Raw genomic sequence first — 20,669 nt, forward strand, 5'->3', positions numbered from 1 at the left:
TGTATATGGCGCCAGGTTTTATATGTCAGCTTTTCTCCCATTTATTTCTGCCTGATGTCATTAGGGAAAGTGTCACAAAAGCTTCTGGCATAGAAGAGGTTAAAAAGCTATGCAGAGCGCTATAATATACCGCACACCTCTACGTGACAGACTCTCTTCCTCTATAGACCCCACTAGCCATACACTTATTAGGACATATGGATATCACAGGGGTCTCTGCTCCCGACCCCTCCTGTTACAGTGGAGATTGCCGATCCGGTGGAGTTGCCGAGTCATATATGGCAGGGGGTGACACCGGTCTAAGGCTGAGGCCCCACGTGGCAAAAACCGCAGCGCTATACAATATCTGCAAAGTGGACAGGACTCCGGCTAATCCCATCCACACATTGCAGGAAAAAAAATCTGCATCAGAAAAGCTGCGTTTTCGTAAACACCCGTGATTTTGGAAATCGCAGCCTGTCCATTATACCTGTGGAATTGCTGGTGTTTTCCCTATAAGTATAATATGGGCAGGAAGTCCGTAGAAACCTCAGCGGAAACGCAATGAGAAACACTGCGGAAAATAACGGGATGTGTTTCTGCTGCATTTTTGCTGAATTTCACGTTTCCGCCGTCCTTTATGTCCTGCATGTGGAGCACTCCCTAAAGGAGGTGAAAGTCAATGGATGACAAATTCCTGATTTATTGGAGCGGAGATGAGTGACAATGTAATAGATGGCTGAGCGGAGTCCTGTGAGGATAGGGGGGCGCCTCCAGGTATCTCCCCGCTGTGGTTATTGGGGGACACTCCTGCCTGTTTGCTCCTGTATAATAGTCACTGTTACGTGTAGCTGTAGTGAGTCAGTAATGGCCAGAGAAGATGATGACAATTCCTTCTTCCTCCATCTGCAGATGATGACAGAACAGCAGCCTGGACTCTGTACTGCAGACACGGATTGTTGTCATCTCCAGCAGCACAACATGGCGGCCTGTATCATTATAGACTGGACACAGAGCGGCTGCAGGGAGCGGCAGTCTGTATTCTGCTGACTGACTCACCAAGGCAAGTGTCTGGATAGAATATTTTATCATGGACTGATTTTTTTATTTTTTTCCTGTGAGGGCACACGCACATATAAAAGGTGTACGCTCTGGATTTTGCATCATAAAATCCACAATAAATCTGCATGTGGATTATGTCTTGGATTTGTTGTGGATTTTGTTGGGTCATCAATTTGGCTCATATCACATCTACATTAGAGATTTCATCTGGACCCCTCCCCCCCAATGAAGATTCTGACATCACTCCTGGGTATAAAAGTCCTTCATAGAAGAACTTGTCACCCAGGAACAATGGCAGAGACCCTAGTGATACCCAGGGCCGCCGATAGGCCAGTACTACTGCTACTGGCGTCAGGGGCCCGGCCAAATTTAAAAATGGGGGGGGGCCCGGGCCCCCTGGCGCCGGCAGCAGTCATTGTATGTCCTGTTTGTTTCAACTCAGATCTGCGTCCAGAGGACGCAGATCTGAGTTGAACACATACCTGGCTGAAGCAAGAAGCTGACACAGGTCAGCTCCTCGCTTCACTGCTGCGCGCCTCTCTCGCTGACACATATGCGGCTGAAGCGAGGAGCTGACCTTGTGTCAGCTCCTGACTTCGCCGCCGGCTACCCGGCAGTGTAGACGCGATGGGATGACGTCTCATCGCGTCTACAACTGTGCGCCAGTAAGAGAGAGAGGCGCGCAGAGAGCAGCGGGGGAACGAGGAAAAGGTAAGTGTAATGTGGATTATGTGAAATGTGAAACTGGGGGCAGATGAAGGAGAGGACGGCATGACACTGGTGGCAGAGATGGAGGGACATGAATCTGGAGGCAGAGATGGAGAGGACATGAATCTGGGGGCAGAGATGGAGGGGACATGAATCTGGAGGCAGAGATGGAGAGGACATGAATCTGGGGGCAGAGATGGAGGGGACATGAATCTGGGGGCAGAGATGGAGAGGACATGAATCTGGAGGCAGAGATGGAGGGGACATGAATCTGGAGGCAGAGATGGAGGGGACATGAATCTGGAGGCAGAGATGGAGGGGACATGAATCTGGAGGCAGAGATGGAGGGGACATGAATCTGGAGGCAGAGATGGAGGGGACATGAATCTGGGGGCAGAGATGGAGGGGACATGAATCTGGAGGCAGAGATGGAGAGGACATGAATCTGGGGGCAGAGATGGAGGGGACATGAATCTGGGGGCAGAGATGGAGGGGACATGAATCTGGGGGCAGAGATGGAGGGGACATGAATCTGGGGGCAGAGATGGAGGGGACATGAATCTGGGGGCAGAGATGGAGGGGACATGAATCTGGAGGCAGAGATGGAGGGGACATGAATCTGGGGGCAGAGATGGAGGGGACATGAATCTGGAGGCAGAGATGGAGGGGACATGAATCTGGGGGCAGAGATGGAGGGGACATGAATCTGGGGGCAGAGATGGAGGGGACATGAATCTGGGGGCAGAGATGGAGGGGACATGAATCTGGGGGCAGAGATGGAGGGGACATGAATCTGGGGGCAGAGATGGAGGGGACATGACAATGGCACTCTGGTATGGTGACGTGTCCCAACCAATGGCACTCTGGTATGGTGATGTCCCCTAACCAATGGCACTCTGGTATGGTGATGTCCCCTAACCAATGACACTCTGGTATGGTGGCGTGTCCCAACCAATGGCACTCTGGTATGGTGACATGCCCTAACCAATGGCACTCTGGTATGGTGATGTCCCCTAACCAATGACACTCTGGTATGGTGGCATGTCCCAACCAATGGCACTCTGGTATGGTGACATGCCCTAACCAATGGCACTCTGGTATGGTGATTTTCCCTAACCAATGACACTCTGGTATGGTGACATGTCCCAACCAATGGCACTCTGGTATTGTGAAGTTACGTCCTATTGGAACCCTATTTTGCTCGGTACCACAATTTTTGGGTGAAGTCTGCTATTCCTCATCGTGACGTCATTGACTGGCTACACTAAATCAGACTGCCCCCTAGTGGTTGATACTGGGAACTGTCACTGCATTACACAAATTGTAATCTCCAGATTCCTACAGAAATCATTGGTTGTGGCCAAATTCTAGGCCAGGTTTCCAGTCACTGCCATTACGATATTGGCAGATTCATTGATTATAGCCTATGGCTTGTTATTGGCGGTCTTGCCGGTTACCATAGGCAGACACTGACAGGCTCGGCCTGGAGATGGCCGAGCCTACCCGATGCCGCAGCGTATTCTCCCCCTATATATAACTTCTATCTGGATATTATCTGAGGGATCACATGTAACATGGGAGAAGACTAATAACAAGGGCGAGATATTGGGCAGGGATCAATAGAAGAGAATTTGCCAACTATCAGACCAAGCTTATCCTCCTTCCAGCCGACATGACAGATACACCCTCATAGTGCTCGCTGTTTACACTGCTTCATCTATCTGCAGGTCCAAAGGCGGCTTACAACATGGGCGCGTCCTCGGTACATAGAACAAGTCTTACATGAGGAGTCAGAAAGCCATAAATGGTGGCCTCCCTGTAATGTACAAGCCATGTAGACGGCGACAAAGCTTCTGTGTACTGAGGAACAATAATCCCAGAAATATATTAATAATGAATAATCCCATATGGTGAGCGCCATAACATATGACTAATGTGTAATGAACGTGTTATGTCGCCTCACAGCCCCCAAACAAGCAAGAAAAAGTGATACCAAAAGGTTGTACAAACCCAATAATAGTGACAATGCAAACTACAACAGTTCTGGCTGTCAGAATCCAGAGACCACATAGAGGCGGTATCATCACACCCATGGAGGCGGTAGTATTACACCCATGGAGGCAGTATCATCACACCCATGGAGGCGGCATCATCACACCCATGGAGGCGGCATCATCACACCCATGGAGGCGGCATCATCACACCCATGGAGGCGGCATCATCACACCCATGGAGGCGGCATCATCACACCCATGGAGGCGGCATCATCACACCCATGGAGGCGGCATCATCACACCCATGGTGGCGGCATCATCACACCCATGGAGGCGGCATCATCACACCCATGGAGGCGGCATCATCACACCCATGGAGGCGGTATTATCACACAACGGCATGTTATATGTATAAATATCATATTATTAGTCACACAGACCCTTATAAACACTACAGACTATGCCGGGATTGTGGTGGAGGATACTGTGCCACATATTTAGGCCCTTACACCAAACAGGAGACACAACCCCCGTTCTCCTCGTTCACCGTTTTGTGTGAATGTGGGCGGAGCCGGGTAGGCGGGGCTGACATATTTATTATAACTCGCACCAGTTACATATTATAATGTATCTATTCCAGTCCCAGGCCGGTGCAGATCTCTCCATTCAGAGCCCCTCCATATAGCAGTTGTGTCTGCGCCAGTCGGGGTCTTTATTAATATCGCCGTATGAAATGCCGGTGCAAATAAATCTGCCCCAGGACATCGACCCCAAAATGGTGACACCTGAATATACAACAAGGATAAGTCCTGGTGTGAACCTGACAAAAATAATAAAGTTATGGGGTTAAGTGGAGACATGAATGCTGCAGACACAGCGCGGTGTACGAGGTGTGAAGGAGAGACGTCAGATCAGCGGGTGATGGGTGAGGTGAGTCTCACAGCCGGAAATTCAGGATTATTCACACAGTGACAGAATCAGGACAGACGGAATATAAACCGAAAGCACCGGATGATAGTAAGACCCCGGAGATATGGCGGAGATAGAGCCCAGACACAGGAGATACGTCCAGAGAATCCCAGGCTGCCCTATACACCTATACATACCCCTATAGATAAGACCCCAGAGCAGGAGATATGGCGGTGATAGAGCCCAGACACAGGAGATACGTCCAGAGAATCCCAGGCTGCCCTATACACCCTACAGACACTATACATAACCTATAGATAAGACCCCGGACCCCCCTATACACCCTACAGACACTATACATAACCCTATAGATAAGACCCCAGTAGCCACATGCTACCTGCACAGCATCATATAGGGGCTAATACTACAGCGGACTACTAGTTGCCACATCCTACCTGCACAGCATCATATAGGGGGGAATACTACAGCGGACTACTAGTAGCCACATCCTACCTGCACAGCATCGTATAGGGGGAATACTACAGCGGACTACTAGTAGCCACATCCTACTTGCACAGCATCGTATAGGGGGAATACTACAGCGGACTACTAGTAGCCACATCCTACCTGCACAGCATCGTATAGGGTGAATACTACAGAGGACTACTAGTAGCCACATCCTACCTGCTCAGCATCATATAGGGGGAATACTACAGCGGACTACTAGTAGCCACATCCTACCTGGACAGCATCGTATAGGGGGAATACTACAGCGGACTACTAGAAGCCACATCCTACCTGCACAGCATCGTATAGGGTGAATACTACAGAGAACTACTAGTAGCCACATCCTACCTGCACAGCATCGTATAGGGTGAATACTACAGAGGACTACTAGTAGCCACATCCTACCTGCACAGCATCGTATAGGGTGAATACTACAGAGGACTACTAGTAGCCACATCCTACCTGCACAGCATCATATAGGGGGAATACTACAGCCGACTACTAGTAGCCACATCCCACCTGCACAGCATCGTATAGGGGAATACTACAGCGGACTACTAGTAGCCACATCCTACCTGCACAGCATCGTATAGGGTTCCACTATAATATCCAGGGTTAGATATCAGACAGGTCTGGATTCTGGAAGTCTCTGAAGTCGCAGAACCTGTAAGAAAAACAAAACAGAAAAATTCTGCATGAACAGGTTTTTTTCTGATTTTCTACTGTATTTCTCATTCTACCAAGGCAAAGGGGTGAACAGTGAGGGGGGAAATATACACAGGATACGTACACAGACATGTACGTATATACACACAGGACAGTATACAGACCTATAGACACAAATAGGATAGTACACAGACATATAGACACACACAGGACAGTATACAGTCCTATAGACACACACAGGACAGTATACAGTCCTATAGACAAACACAGGACAGTATACAGTCCTATAGACAAACACAGGACAGTACACAGACATATAGACACACACAGGACACGTACACAGACATAGGTATATACACACAGGACAGTATACAGATATATAGACACACACATGACAGTATACAGACATATAGACACACAGAGGACAGTATACAGACACACACAGGACAGTATACAGACATATAGACACACAGGACAGTATACAGACATATAGACACACACAGGACAGTATACAGACATATAGACACACACAGGGCAGTATGCAGACATATAGACACACACAGGGCAGTATGCAGACATATAGACACACACAGGACACGTAGACAGATATATACATATATACACACAGGACAGTATACAGATATATAGACACACAGGACAGTACACAGACATATAGACACACACAGGACAGTACACAGACATATAGACACACACAGGACACGTACACAGACATATAGGTATATACACACAGGACAGTATACAGATATATAGACACACAGAGGACAGTATACAGACACACACAGGACAGTATACAGACATAGACACACACAGGACAGTATACAGACATATAGACACACACAGGACAGGATACAGACATATAGACACACAGGGCAGTATGCAGACATATTGACACACACAGGACAGTATACAGACACACACAGGACAGTATACAGACATATAGACACACACAGGGCAGTATGCAGACATATAGACACACACAGGACACGTAGACAGATATATACATATATACACACAGGACAGTATATAGACACAGGACAGTACACAGACATATAGACACACACAGGACAGTACACAGACATATAGACACACACAGGGCAGTATACAGACATATATATACACACACACAGGACAGTATACAGACATATACGTATATACACACAGGACAGTATACAGACATAGACACACACATGACAGTATACAGACATATAGACACACACACAGGACAGTATACAGACATATAGACACACACACAGGACACATACACAGACATATAGACACACACAGGACAGTATGCGGACATATAGACACACACGGGACACATACTCAGACATATAGACACACACAGGACAATATACAGACATATAGACACACACACACAGGACAGTATACAGACATATAGACACACACAGGACAGTATACGGACATATAGACACACACAGGACAGTATACGGACATATAGACACACACAGGACACGTACACAGACATATACGTACATACACACGGGACAGTATACAGATATATAGACACACACAGGACAGTATATGTATATATATATATATATATATATATATTATACATACACGCACACACTATACACAACAGTTACCCGGAGCCGGGTCAGGGATGGATTAGACTGGTCTGCAGCAGCCAAATGTAATGGATCATCCCCTGGAGGAGGAGGAGGAGGGGGATGGAGGAGGAGGGAGATGTATCAGCCTGTGCGGACTCTCGGGCAGTGACTCTCCGCCCCCCGTCACCCCTCTCACCAGCTTTATGTCCCCATGAGGTCACCTATAGACTTCTGTCCCCTATAGCTGAGCAGTGACGGCTCCCGGTGTGATAACAGAAGACTTGGAGAATCTCCTCAGGCTGCCGAGTAGTCGCTTCTGGTGCCGCCATTACATCCTATAAGTGCCATAATGGGCGGCCATAACAGCTGGTCATGTGACCCCATCATCCCTCACTCCTCCATTGTGTGGCCCTCATGGTCGGCCATGTTTGTCTTCCCTCAGGAGATTCTCTATATCCTACAATATCTTGTACTGGAGCCTGAGGGGCAGATTTGGGGGTGACTTGTAGGACTGGACTCGCCCTCTCACAGTCACCCCCATAAGGCCTCGCTGAGGACCCAGGATCACTATCAGGTAAGATGGCCGCCATGTCCTTGTATTAGTGTAAGAATGAGGCCTTATTGTAATAGGATCAGACAGACGCCATGTTACTGCCGCCACGGACAAATGCACGACGTTCTCTGTGATCCGGACAGTTAGGGGTTAAGTCTTCAAGGAGAAACACCAAGGAAATGTCCGGAAAGCCGCAAATACTTAGGCTGAGTTTACACTGTGTTTTTTAGTCAGAATTTGGTCAGGAAAAATCCACTAAGAATAAATTTGTGAGGCGTTTTTTTTTAAGCGTTTTCCGCCTCAAAAAATCAATGCAAGTCAATGGGAGGCGGAAAATCCGACTGGTGTTTTTTTGAGGCGTTTTTCTGTCAAAAAACGCTTTTAAAAAATCCGCTAGCGGTTTTTCTACCTTGACATTGACTTAAAAAAAAATCAGGTTACATAGGACTGTATGGTGTATATATATATATATATATATATATATATATATATATATATATATATATATACTGGAATGTATGGTGTATATATGTGTATATATATACAGGACTGTATGGTGTATATATGTGTATCTATACAGGACTGTATGGGTTATATATGTGTATATATATATATATATATATACAGGACTGTATGGTGTATATATGTGTATATATATACAGGACTGTATGGTGTATATATGTGTATATATATACAGGACTGTATGGTGTATATATTTATATCTATATACAGGACTGTATGGTGTATATATGTGTATATATATACAGGACTGTATGGTGTATATATGTGTATCTATACAGGACTGTATGGGTTATATATGTGTATATATATATACAGGACTGTATGGTGTATATATGTGTATATATATACAGGACTGTATGGTGTATATATTTGTATCTATATACAGGACTGTATGGTGTATATATTTGTATCTATATACAGGACTGTATGGTGTATATATGTGTATATATATACAGGACTGTATGGTGTATATATGTGTATCTATATACAGGACTGTATGGTGTATATATGTGTATCTATATACAGGACTGTATGGTGTATATATGTGTATATATATACAGGACTGTATGGTGTATATATGTGTATCTATACAGGACTGTATGGGTTATATATGTGTGTATATATATATATATATACAGGACTGTATGGTGTATATATTTGTATATATTGTAAGGGTTAAAATAAACTTGCTCTTTTATTAAGAGATAAAGTCAGTTGGACAGCAAAACCACAAGTCTCAGACTGCACGTTAGCAGTTAGACTCATTCTGCTGATCTATAGAAACTGCACGCCAGTGGTTAGACGTAGTCTGTTATCATTCTAAAAAACCTGTAGATACGAGAAGTTGTGGTGTACATGACCGTTGATGCTCAGTGCTGTGGTATATGTAACATTTTGTGCTTATCTAGGATGTTCTGCTAACTGTCACATAAGTTGGCAGATGTTCAGTTGAAGATATATATATATGTATGTGAAAATATATGCTACGTGTTACCGGATCCATGAGACCATATTTAGATGTCGGGTCATGTGACCTGTATGCATTTGTGCTTCCTTTATAAACCTGTGCTGCTGAACAATAAAGGGTGGCACTTGAATAACTGACAGCTGTGTCTGTTGTGTGTGTCACCCGAGCGCTCGTAACTTCCTCTTTTTGCAATGAGAACTACGACAAACATAACCCAGGGGGGTCTTAAGCCCCCCAACAGAACCTGGCAGCCCAAACGTGGGGTATCGATAATCGTTTGATGTGCAGCCGATAGTGTACTGATCCACTTACCAACCGATTTTGGAAGCGGGCCCGGAGGACCTCAGATGAATAAAACAGCGCTGTAAAAGGTAAGCTTTTATCTTACCAAATAATTAATCTGAGTTCCTACGTGTCCCGGATCCTGTGTGTTGATAAGTGAGGTGAGTGCTGCATGTCTTAATAATCGAATCGATGCCAATTATATAGTGCGGAAGAACCGGGAGGGTATGTTTGCTGTAGTTGAATAGGGAGACCTTGTACATTTTCTTTGGTTTATTTAAGTTTGATTCTGTTCACCATTTATATCTGTTATAAAGTGTATAAGGCGGCACAGAAGGGAAAGTTATTTTCCATCTTTAATCCCTAGAGTAGAAGTACTGAGTGATTGAAAAGTCCTTGTTTCACTAAGGACGGAGTAGAATCTGCGCAAGTAAAAGTGCAAAGATTCAGGGGTGTCTCGGTAAAGGGACACTAAGCCAGAAACTTGCACATCAGAGATTAGTAAAAGTGCAAAGATTCAGGGGTATCTCGGTAAAGGGACACTAAGCCAGAGACTTGCACATTAAGATTAGTTCAAGGATAACAGAGTGACTGTTTGGGAGTTCCCACTAAGAGAAGTCAAAGTGACCCTCTATTGTCTTAGTTGCCCTAGAGGAGTGGGAAGCTCACGGCTGATTAGCTACCAGCCAGTATGGGGAAGGGACCCTCTGAGATAGGGTACACCCCATATGAACTAATAGGGATGGGAGAGAGAGAAGTTGCCGCCCAAGTAAAAAAAAAAAAAAAATTCTTAAGAGAGCAGGGGTTCCCAAGACAGGACTGTTTGATAGTAAATTTTGGGACCAATAGAGATTAGATTATGCAGGATAAATACAGGGATAGAGGGAAACTTGAAAGTGTTTTAATTGTGGAAAACAAGGACACTTGGCCAGAGATTGCTGGTGTCCTAAGCGAAGTGATAATAACAAAAGACAGTCTAGAAGCTGCCTGCCTGTCCCTGATCAGGGGTCAGGACAATAAGAATTAAGGAATTTCTAGAATGTCTATAGTGTCCTTTATTCAGGAAAGGTTGTCCCAGTTTGAGATTTCTCTTCATGGTAATGTCTGTGAGATTGAACTAATGACATAAATTTGAGATCATCATTATTATTAGAGATGAGCGAACACTAAAATGTTCGAGGTTCGAAATTCGATTCGAACAGCCGCTCACTGTTCGAGTGTTCGAATGGGTTTCGAACCCTATTATAGTCTATGGGGAACATAAACTCGTTAAGGGGGAAACCCAAATTCGTGTCTGGAGGGTCACCAAGTCCACTATGACACCCCAGGAAATGATACCAACACCCTGGAATGACACTGGGACAGCAGGGGAAGCATGTCTGGGGGCATAAAAGTCACTTTATTTCATGGAAATCCCTGTCAGTTTGCGATTTTCGCAAGCTAACTTTTCCCCATAGAAATGCATTGGCCAGTGCTGATTGGCCAGAGTACGGAACTCGACCAATCAGCGCTGGCTCTGCTGGAGGAGGCGGAGTCTAAGATAGCTCCACACCAGTCTCCATTCAGGTCCGACCTTAGACTCCGCCTCCTCCGGCAGAGCCAGCGCTGATTGGCCGAAGGCTGGCCAATGCATTCCTATGCGAATGCAGACTTAGCAGTGCTGAGTCAGTTTTGCTCAACTACACATCTGATGCACACTCGGCACTGCTACATCAGATGTAGCAATCTGATGTAGCAGAGCCGAGGGTGCACTAGAACCCCTGTGCAAACTCAGTTCACGCTAATAGAATGCATTGGCCAGCGCTGATTGGCCAATGCATTCTATTAGCCCGATGAAGTAGAGCTGAATGTGTGTGCTAAGCACACTCATTCAGCACTGCTTCATCACGCCAATACAATGCATTAGCCAGTGCTGATTGGCCAGAGTACGGAATTCGGCCAATCAGCGCTGGCCAATGCATTCTATTAGCCCGATGAAGTAGAGCTGAATGTGTGTGCTAAGCACACACATTCAGCACTGCTTCATCACGCCAATACAATGCATTAGCCAGTGCTGATTGGCCAGAGTACGGAATTCGGCCAATCAGCGCTGGCTCTGCTGGAGGAGGCGGAGTCTAAGATCGCTCCACACCAGTCTCCATTCAGGTCCGACCTTAGACTCCGCCTCCTCCGGCAGAGCCAGCGCTGATTGGCCGAAGGCTGGCCAATGCATTCCTATGCGAATGCAGACTTAGCAGTGCTGAGTCAGTTTTGCTCAACTACACATCTGATGCACACTCGGCACTGCTACATCAGATGTAGCAATCTGATGTAGCAGAGCCGAGGGTGCACTAGAACCCCTGTGCAAACTCAGTTCACGCTAATAGAATGCATTGGCCAGCGCTGATTGGCCAATGCATTCTATTAGCCCGATGAAGTAGAGCTGAATGTGTGTGCTAAGCACACACATTCAGCACTGCTTCATCACGCCAATACAATGCATTAGCCAGTGCTGATTGGCCAGAGTACGGAATTCGGCCAATCAGCGCTGGCTCTGCTGGAGGAGGCGGAGTCTAAGGTCGGACCTGAATGGAGACTGGTGTGGAGCGATCTTAGACTCCGCCTCCTCCAGCAGAGCCAGCGCTGATTGGCCGAATTCCGTACTCTGGCCAATCAGCGCTGGCCAATGCATTCTATTAGCTTGATGAAGCAGAGTGTGCACAAGGGTTCAAGCGCACCCTCGGCTCTGATGTAGCAGAGCTGAGGCTGCACAAGGGTTCAAGCGCACCCTCGGCTCTGATGTAGGAGAGCCGAGGGTGCACTTGAACCCTTGTGCACCCTCAGCTCTGCTACATCAGAGCCGAGGGTGCGCTTGAACCCTTGTGCACACTCTGCTTCATCAAGCTAATAGAATGCATTGGCCAGCGCTGATTGGCCAATGTATTCTATTAGCCTGATGAAGTAGAGCTGAATGTGTGTGCATTAGCCAGTGCTGATTGGCCAGAGTACGGAACTCGACCAATCAGCGCTGGCTCTGCTGGAGGAGGCGGAGTCTAAGATCGCTCCACACCAGTCTCCATTCAGGTCCGACCTTAGACTCCGCCTCCTCCAGCAGAGCCAGCGCTGATTGGCCGAATTCCGTACTCTGGCCAATCAGCACTGGCTAATGCATTGTATTGGCGTGATGAAGCAGTGCTGAATGTGTGTGCTTAGCACACACATTCAGCTCTACTTCATCGGGCTAATAGAATGCATTGGCCAATCAGCGCTGGCCAATGCATTCTATTAGCGTGAACTGAGTTTGCACAGGGGTTCTAGTGCACCCTCGGCTCTGCTACATCAGATTGCTACATCTGATGTAGCAGTGCCGAGTGTGCATCAGATGTGTAGTTGAGCAAAACTGACTCAGCACTGCTAAGTCTGCATTCGCATAGGAATGCATTGGCCAGCCTTCGGCCAATCAGCGCTGGCTCTGCCGGAGGAGGCGGAGTCTAAGGTCGGACCTGAATGGAGACTGGTGTGGAGCGATCTTAGACTCCGCCTCCTCCAGCAGAGCCAGCGCTGATTGGTCGAGTTCCGTACTCTGGCCAATCAGCGCTGGCCAATGCATTCTATTAGCCCGATGAAGTAGAGCTGAATGTGTGTGCTTAGCACACACATTCAGCTCTACTTCATCAGGCTAATAGAATACATTGGCCAATCAGCGCTGGCCAATGCATTCTATTAGCTTGATGAAGCAGAGTGTGCACAAGGGTTCAAGCGCACCCTCGGCTCTGATGTAGCAGAGCTGAGGGTGCACAAGGGTTCAAGTGCACCCTCGGCTCTCCTACATCAGAGCCGAGGGTGCGCTTGAACCCTTGTGCAGCCTCGGCTCTGCTACATCAGAGCCGAGGGTGCGCTTGAACCCTTGTGCACACTCTGCTTCATCAAGCTAATAGAATGCATTGGCCAGCACTGATTGGCCAGAGTACGGAATTCGGCCAATCAGCGCTGGCCAATGCATCCCTATGGGAAAAAGTTTATCTCACAAAAATCACAATTACACACCCGATAGAGCCCCAAAAAGTTATTTTTAATAACATTCCCCCCTAAATAAAGGTTATCCCTAGCTATCCCTGCCTGTACAGCTATCCCTGTCTCATAGTCACAAAGTTCACATTCTCATATGACCCGGATTTGAAATCCACTATTCGTCTAAAATGGAGGTCACCTGATTTCGGCAGCCAATGACTTTTTCCAATTTTTTTCAATGCCCCCGGTGTCGTAGTTCCTGTCCCACCTCCCCTGCGCTGTTATTGGTGCAAAAAAGGCGCCAGGGAAGGTGGGAGGGGAATCGAATTTTGGCGCACTTTACCACGTGGTGTTCGATTCGATTCGAACATGGCGAACACCCTGATATCCGATCGAACATGTGTTCGATAGAACACTGTTCGCTCATCTCTAATTATTATGTTTATTTTACCAGTAATATACAAATTGGTGAGAATATGAAGGTATCTACTTATATGTTTTGTTTTGTTTTCCCCTCAATATTTAGCTGTGCGGGGATTATAACTAACTCTGTGATTATTTGTAGGAAAAGAAGAATAGGGTGTGTCCATCCTGAGATAATAAGTGATATCACAGTATAAAATATATATAAGAAATTGTGATTTTAGTAGAGACAAGTTCTTTATGATTTAATGGATGTGTGTTGTCTGGAGCTCCAGTGTGAAGTTTGCATGTTTGTATGGAAGGTTCAGAGAAGTGAATGGGCCCATATGTGTGTCAGTTATATGTATAAGTTACATGTGTCTGCCATGTGTACATGTTCTGTTTGTTCATGTCTGTATTGTTACATTTTCAGTCTCCACAGCGAGTAGATAAAGATATTGAGCTGATAACCCCAAAGGGTGGTGACAAGTAGATATGAAAAGGGGGGCATAAAGTTCTTTCCAATGTTGAATGCATATATGTGTGTTTTGGTGAATATGAGATGTACTTGATATAACATGTACATGTACTATGTACTCAGTGTTTATTGGTGCTTGTGTGTATCAAGTATATCACATGGGCTTTAGACTTATTTAAGTAATATAAATATTGGTTATGGGTTTATATTATAAATCTATGAATATTAACAATCGGTATTTATTGTGTGAAAAAGTTTTATCTTGTACATGTACATTGTTATTGGTCATTGTTATTCGGATGATCCTTCTGATATGGGATTAGGCCCCATAGGGGTAGGTAATACATGTGAACTATCTTACCACAAAGGGCACAGAACGCCCCTAAACATGTATACGCAGGTAAAGAGAAATTGCAGTTCTGAAAAAACTAAAGTGGTGTTTCTGGGGCATTGTTTGTTACAAGGTGCTAGATAGCTGTCTAAGTAAATCAGAAGTCACTCACATATCTGCTCTGTAATGTTTTTTTTTTTTTTTGTGTATACATTTTTGTTATGGTGATCAGGGGATAGATTTGATCTCTTATTTAAGGCTTCTGCCTTCTCTGCTGATATATTTTGAGCATTTACTTACCTCAATGAATTGTTTGTAATTCTGGAGTGTTTAGAAGTTGTAGAAAACTGAATTTACTTGGGGTTATATAAATAAGTCTGCTGGGATATGTAGTCAAATTAGATGTTCCTCCTGTTATGGTAAACTTCAAACCAGGAGCAAAGCCACCTAGAATCAAACGGTACCCATTGACACGCGCCCAAGTAAATGCTATAGCCACAACTATTGTAGAATTGTTAAAAGAATGTATGTCAGTGGCCAAGACACCACTGTTCCCTGTCAAAAAGAAGGGCTAAAAGGGCAAACCAGATACTTACCGCATGGTCCATGGCCCAAGAGAATTGAACAAAGTAACTTTGCTAGAGACCCCGGTAGTGTTGCCAGTAGCTGTTTGCTTTCACCTTCAGAGGTAAACAATACACGTGGACAGTCCTGCCACAAGGAGCGCAAAATAGTCCAAATCAGTTCACAAGGTGTCTCACACTGATCATGAATGCCTGGGACCCTGCCTCTGATGCTGTTGTATTGTTGCAATATGTTGATAATGTTTCTTCTTTGTGCCCCAGATAAACAGACATGTGAAGCCGCTACCATAAACCTGCTGTGTTTCCTCTACCGTAACGGTTGTAAGTCCAGTAAAGACAAGCTGCAATTTTGTAAGCAAAAGGTGGTGTTTTTAGGTCATTGTCTGAGCCAAGGTACCAAACATCTTTCAGATGAACGGACCAAAGTGGTAAGAGAAATGCAGGTGCCAACCTCTCATGCTCAGTTACATACCTTTTTGGGTTTGGTGTCATACTGTAGGCCGTGGATCAGATCTGCATCTCTGACCATGCAGCCTTTGTATGACTGTCTTAGTCTGCCTATCAGAAGCCCTTTCAAATCTATGTCACTGAGATGATGGGACATGCTACTGCAATTCTCACACAATAACATTGAGATAGGAAGCGTCCTGTGGCATATTATAGTGTACGTTTGGATGCTGTAGCATGGGGAATGCCCTCATGTAAGGGTTGTACTCTCAGTACAGGCCCTGCGTGAAAAAAAAAAAAAGCTCCGACATTGTCCTAGATCACCCCCTGGTGGTATACACACCACATGACATCCATGCAATCCTCACACAGGTAGATAGACGTCATTTGTCTTTGGCAAGACAGCGCAAGATGGAATTTGCTCTACAATCCTCCTCCAACATCTCATTTCAGCGTTGTTTGACTTTTGAATCCTGCAACTTTTTTACCAGTAGGAGTTCATGATTCAAAGGGGGGAGTAGATGATGAGATATTTTTAATTTATTTATTTTTTTAAATTTTATTATTAATGAGATATTTTTAAACTCCCTCTCAGAAGAGGCGGCTTCAGTCATGTTACTGATGCCCCATTGGAGAATTCTGACTATGAGATGTTTGTGGACGGTTCCAGGTACCTAACAGACAAAGGCAAATTTGTTACAGGGTATGCTGTAGTCACTATACATGACACCATACTATAAGAAGCCCTTCCACCACACGTCAGCACAAGAGGCTGAATTATAGAAGCCTGCAAAGTAGCTAAGGATAGCACAGCAAACATTTACACTGACTCCAGGTATGCGTATGGCATTGCACATAGTTATGGTCCAATATGGAGGTCCAGGAACTTCCTGACGGCACAAGGTAAGCCAATTAAGAATGGAAGCTTAGTAAGTCAGTTGATGGAGGCCATATTGCTCCCTAAGCAGTTGGCAATTGTGAAAGTTAGAGCTCACACGAAGGGAAGAGACCCTGAAAGTATTGGAAATGAGAAGGCTGATCGAGCAGCCAGAGCAGCGGCACTACTGCCGTGGAAGGGTCTCAACCAGGTGAGTAAAATAGACATTGACCTAGCAGATCCCAAGGGGCTGTACTCTAAGGTGACTGGTGCCAGAGAATGTGAAGGAATGTGGAAAATGGGGGAAAGACTGTGTCTGCTCGCAGCAGCATATCCCCAAATGGTTGGTTTGGCCCACAGTAAGGTGCACGCCTCTCAAAATGCCATGGAGTCACTAGTGGGTAAACTATGGTTTGCCCTAGGTTTTGGAAGGGTTGCAGGTAATCACGTAAATGCATGTCACATATGTGCTCTACACAATCCAGGACAGGTAGTTAAAACACCTACCACATGCACACCAATACCCCTGTATCCATTTCAGAGAATACAAGTAGATTACATACAGTTGCCTAAGTCTGGAATGTACGAGTATGTGTTGGTTTGTGTGGTTGGGCCGAGGCCTATCCTGTGAGCTGGACAACCGCACAGATAACTGCCAAGAAATTGATGTCTGAGCTTGTGTGTAGATTGGGGATACCTGAGGTGATAGAATCTGATAGAGGTACACAATTCACAGGTGAAATAATGAAGGAAATAATGTCTGTATTAGGAATTGAGCAAGCTTTCCACACACCCTACCATCCCCAGAGTTCAGGCAAAGTGGAAAGGTTGAATGGCACACTAAAGTTGAAAATCCAGAAAGCCATGGCAGAGACAGGAAGGCCCTGGCCAGAGTGCCTGTCTCTAGCATTATACTCAGTGAGGACCACTCCTAATAGAAAAACAGGTCTGTCACCATTTGAGGTGCTTTTTGGAAGTATGCCTAGACTAGGGTTGTATTTTTCCCAGACTTTACAACTCAATTATTATAGCACTGCCAGCTATGTCCAGAGCTTGTGTCAAAGATTGAAAGTAACATATAAACAGGTGTTTTCTTCTATTCCAGACTCTTTTGATTTTTCAGGAACACATAGCTTGCAGCCCAGTGATTGCTGGTCGTGAAAAGACATACCAGGAAGTCTCTTGAACCCAGATATGACGGTCCCTCCAAGTGCTGCTGATAACTGTCACTTCAGTCAAATTGAAGGGAAAATCTACCTGGATACATGCTTCCCATTGTAAAAAGGTTCCTGAACCACGGCAGGAATGAAGAGATGGACATTACTTGCTTCATGCTTTCTCAAGTTAATTTTGATGTGTTTTTTTATCGATGTTCTGATAAAGCTAGACATAAATGGTAGACATTATAGGAATATCAGATGGGGAATCCAATGGGCCTGGCATCTACATTGTAGGTGAATGTACTCATCTGATAGGAGAATAATGTCTAAAAATGGAGGAATTGTAAGGGTTAAAATAAACTTGCTCTTTTATTAAGAGACAAAGTCAGTTGGACAGCAAAACCACAAGTCTCAGACTGCACGTTAGCAGTTAGACTCATTCTGCTGATCTATAGAAACTGCACGCCAGTGGTTAGACGTAGTCTGTTATCATTCTAAAAAACCTGTAGATACGAGAAGTTGTGGTGTACATGACCGTTGATGCTCAGTGCTGTGGTATATGTAACATTTTGTGCTTATCTAGGATGTTCTGCTAACTGTCACATAAGTTGGCAGATATTCAGTTGAAGATGTATCTATACAGGACTGTATGGTGTATATATTTGTATATATATATACAGGACTGTATGGTGTGTATATGTGTATCTATACAGGGCTGTATGGTGTATATATGTGTATCTATACAGGACTGTATGGTGTATATATGTGTATCTATACAGGACTGTATGGTGTATATATGTGTATCTATACAGGACTGTATGGTGTATATATGTGTATCTATACAGGACTGTATGGTGTATATATGTGTATATATACAGGACTGTATGGTGTATATATGTGTATATATACAGGACTGTATGGTGTGTGTATATATATATATATACAGTACTGTATGGTGTATATACAGTATATATATATACACAGTACTGTATGGTGTATATACAGTCCTATGAAAAAGTTTGGGCACCCCTATTAATCTTAATCATTTTTAGTTCTAAATATTTTGGTGTTTGCAGCAGCCATTTCAGTTTGATATATCTAATAACTGATGGACACAGTAATATTTCAGGATTGAAATGAGGTTTATTGTACTAACAGAAAATGTGCAATATGCATTAAACCAAAATTTGACCGGTGCAAAAGTATGGGCACCTCAACAGAAAAGTGACATTAATATTTAGTAGATCCTCCTTTTGCAAAGATAACAGCCTCTAGTCGCTTCCTGTAGCTTTTAATCAGTTCCTGGATCCTGGATAAAGGTATTTTGGACAAACAATTCAAGTTCAGTTAAGTTAGATGTTCGCCGAGCATGGACAGCCCGCTTCAAATCATCCCACAGATGTTCAATGATATTCAGGTCTGGGGACTGGGATGGCCATTCCAGAACATTGTAATTGTTCCTCTGCATGAATGCCTGAGGATTTGGAGCGGTGTTTTGGATCATTGTCTTGCTGAAATATCCATCCCTGGCATAACTTCAACTTCGTCACTGATTCTTGAACATGATTCTCAAGAATCTGCTGATACTGAGTGGAATCCATGCGACTCTCAACTTTAACAAGATTCCCGGTGCCGGCATTGGCCACACAGCCCCAAAGCATGATGGAACCTCCACCAAATTTTACAGTGGGTAGCATGTGTTTTTCTTGGAATGCTGTTTCTTTTTGGACGCCATGCATAACGCCTTTTTTTATAACCAAACAACTCAATTTTTGTTTCCAAAATGAAGCTGCCTTGTCCAAATGTGCTTTTTCATACCTCAGGCAACTCTATTTGTGGCGTACGTGCAGAAACGGCTTCTTTCTCATCACTCTCCCATACAGCTTCTATTTGTGCAAAGTGCGCTGTATAGTTGACCGATGCACAGTGACACCATCTGCAGCAAGATGATGCTGCAGCTCTTTGGAGGAGGTCTGTGGATTGTCCTTGACTGTTCTCACCATTCTTCTTCTCTGCCTTTCTGATATTTTTCTTGGCCTGCCACTTCTGGGCTTAACAAGAACTGTCCCTATGGTCTTCCATTTCCTTACTATGTTCCTCACAGTGGAAACTGACAGGTTAAATCTCTGAGACAGCTTTTTGTATCCTTCTGCTGAACAACTATGTTGAACAATCTTTGTTTTCAGATCATTTGAGAGTTGTTTTGAGTAGCCCATGATGCCACTCTTCAGAGGAGATTCAAATAGTAGAACAACTTGCAATTGGCCACCTTAAATACCTTTTCTCATGATTGGATACATCTGGCTATGAAGTTCAAAGCTCACTGAGGTTACAAAACCAATTTTGTGCTTCAGTAAGTCAGTAAAAAGTAGTTAGGAGTATTCAAATCAATAAAATGATAAGGGTGCCCATACTTTTGCACCGGTCAAATTTTGGATTAATGCATATTGCGCATTTTCTGTTAGTACAATAAACCTCATTTCAATCCTGAAATATTACTGTGTCCATCAGTTATTAGATATATCAAACTGAAATGGCTGCTGCAAACACCAAAATATTTAGAACTAAAAATGATTAAGATTAATAGGGGTGCCCAAACTTTTTCATAGGACTGTATGTGTGTGTGTATATATATATATATATATATATATATATATAT

At 44.5% G+C, this 20,669-nt stretch overlaps 1 protein-coding gene across 1 annotated transcript in view; it reads left to right on the forward strand.

The window, feature by feature from the left end:
* Positions 1–17,990, forward strand: part of LOC142214651 (NACHT, LRR and PYD domains-containing protein 3-like) — a 260,153-nt gene extending 242,163 nt beyond the window's left edge. Inside the window, exon 14 of the mRNA XM_075283591.1 lies at positions 17,956–17,990. Within this exon, the coding sequence (XP_075139692.1) occupies position 17,956 (1 nt within the window). The 3' untranslated portion in view covers positions 17,957–17,990. The remainder of the gene's footprint in view (positions 1–17,955) is intronic.
* The last annotated feature ends 2,679 nt before the right edge of the window (positions 17,991–20,669 follow it).

The sequence above is a fragment of the Leptodactylus fuscus genome, chromosome 7, assembly GCF_031893055.1.
Source record: "Leptodactylus fuscus isolate aLepFus1 chromosome 7, aLepFus1.hap2, whole genome shotgun sequence".
Lineage (NCBI taxonomy): Eukaryota > Metazoa > Chordata > Amphibia > Anura > Leptodactylidae > Leptodactylus > Leptodactylus fuscus.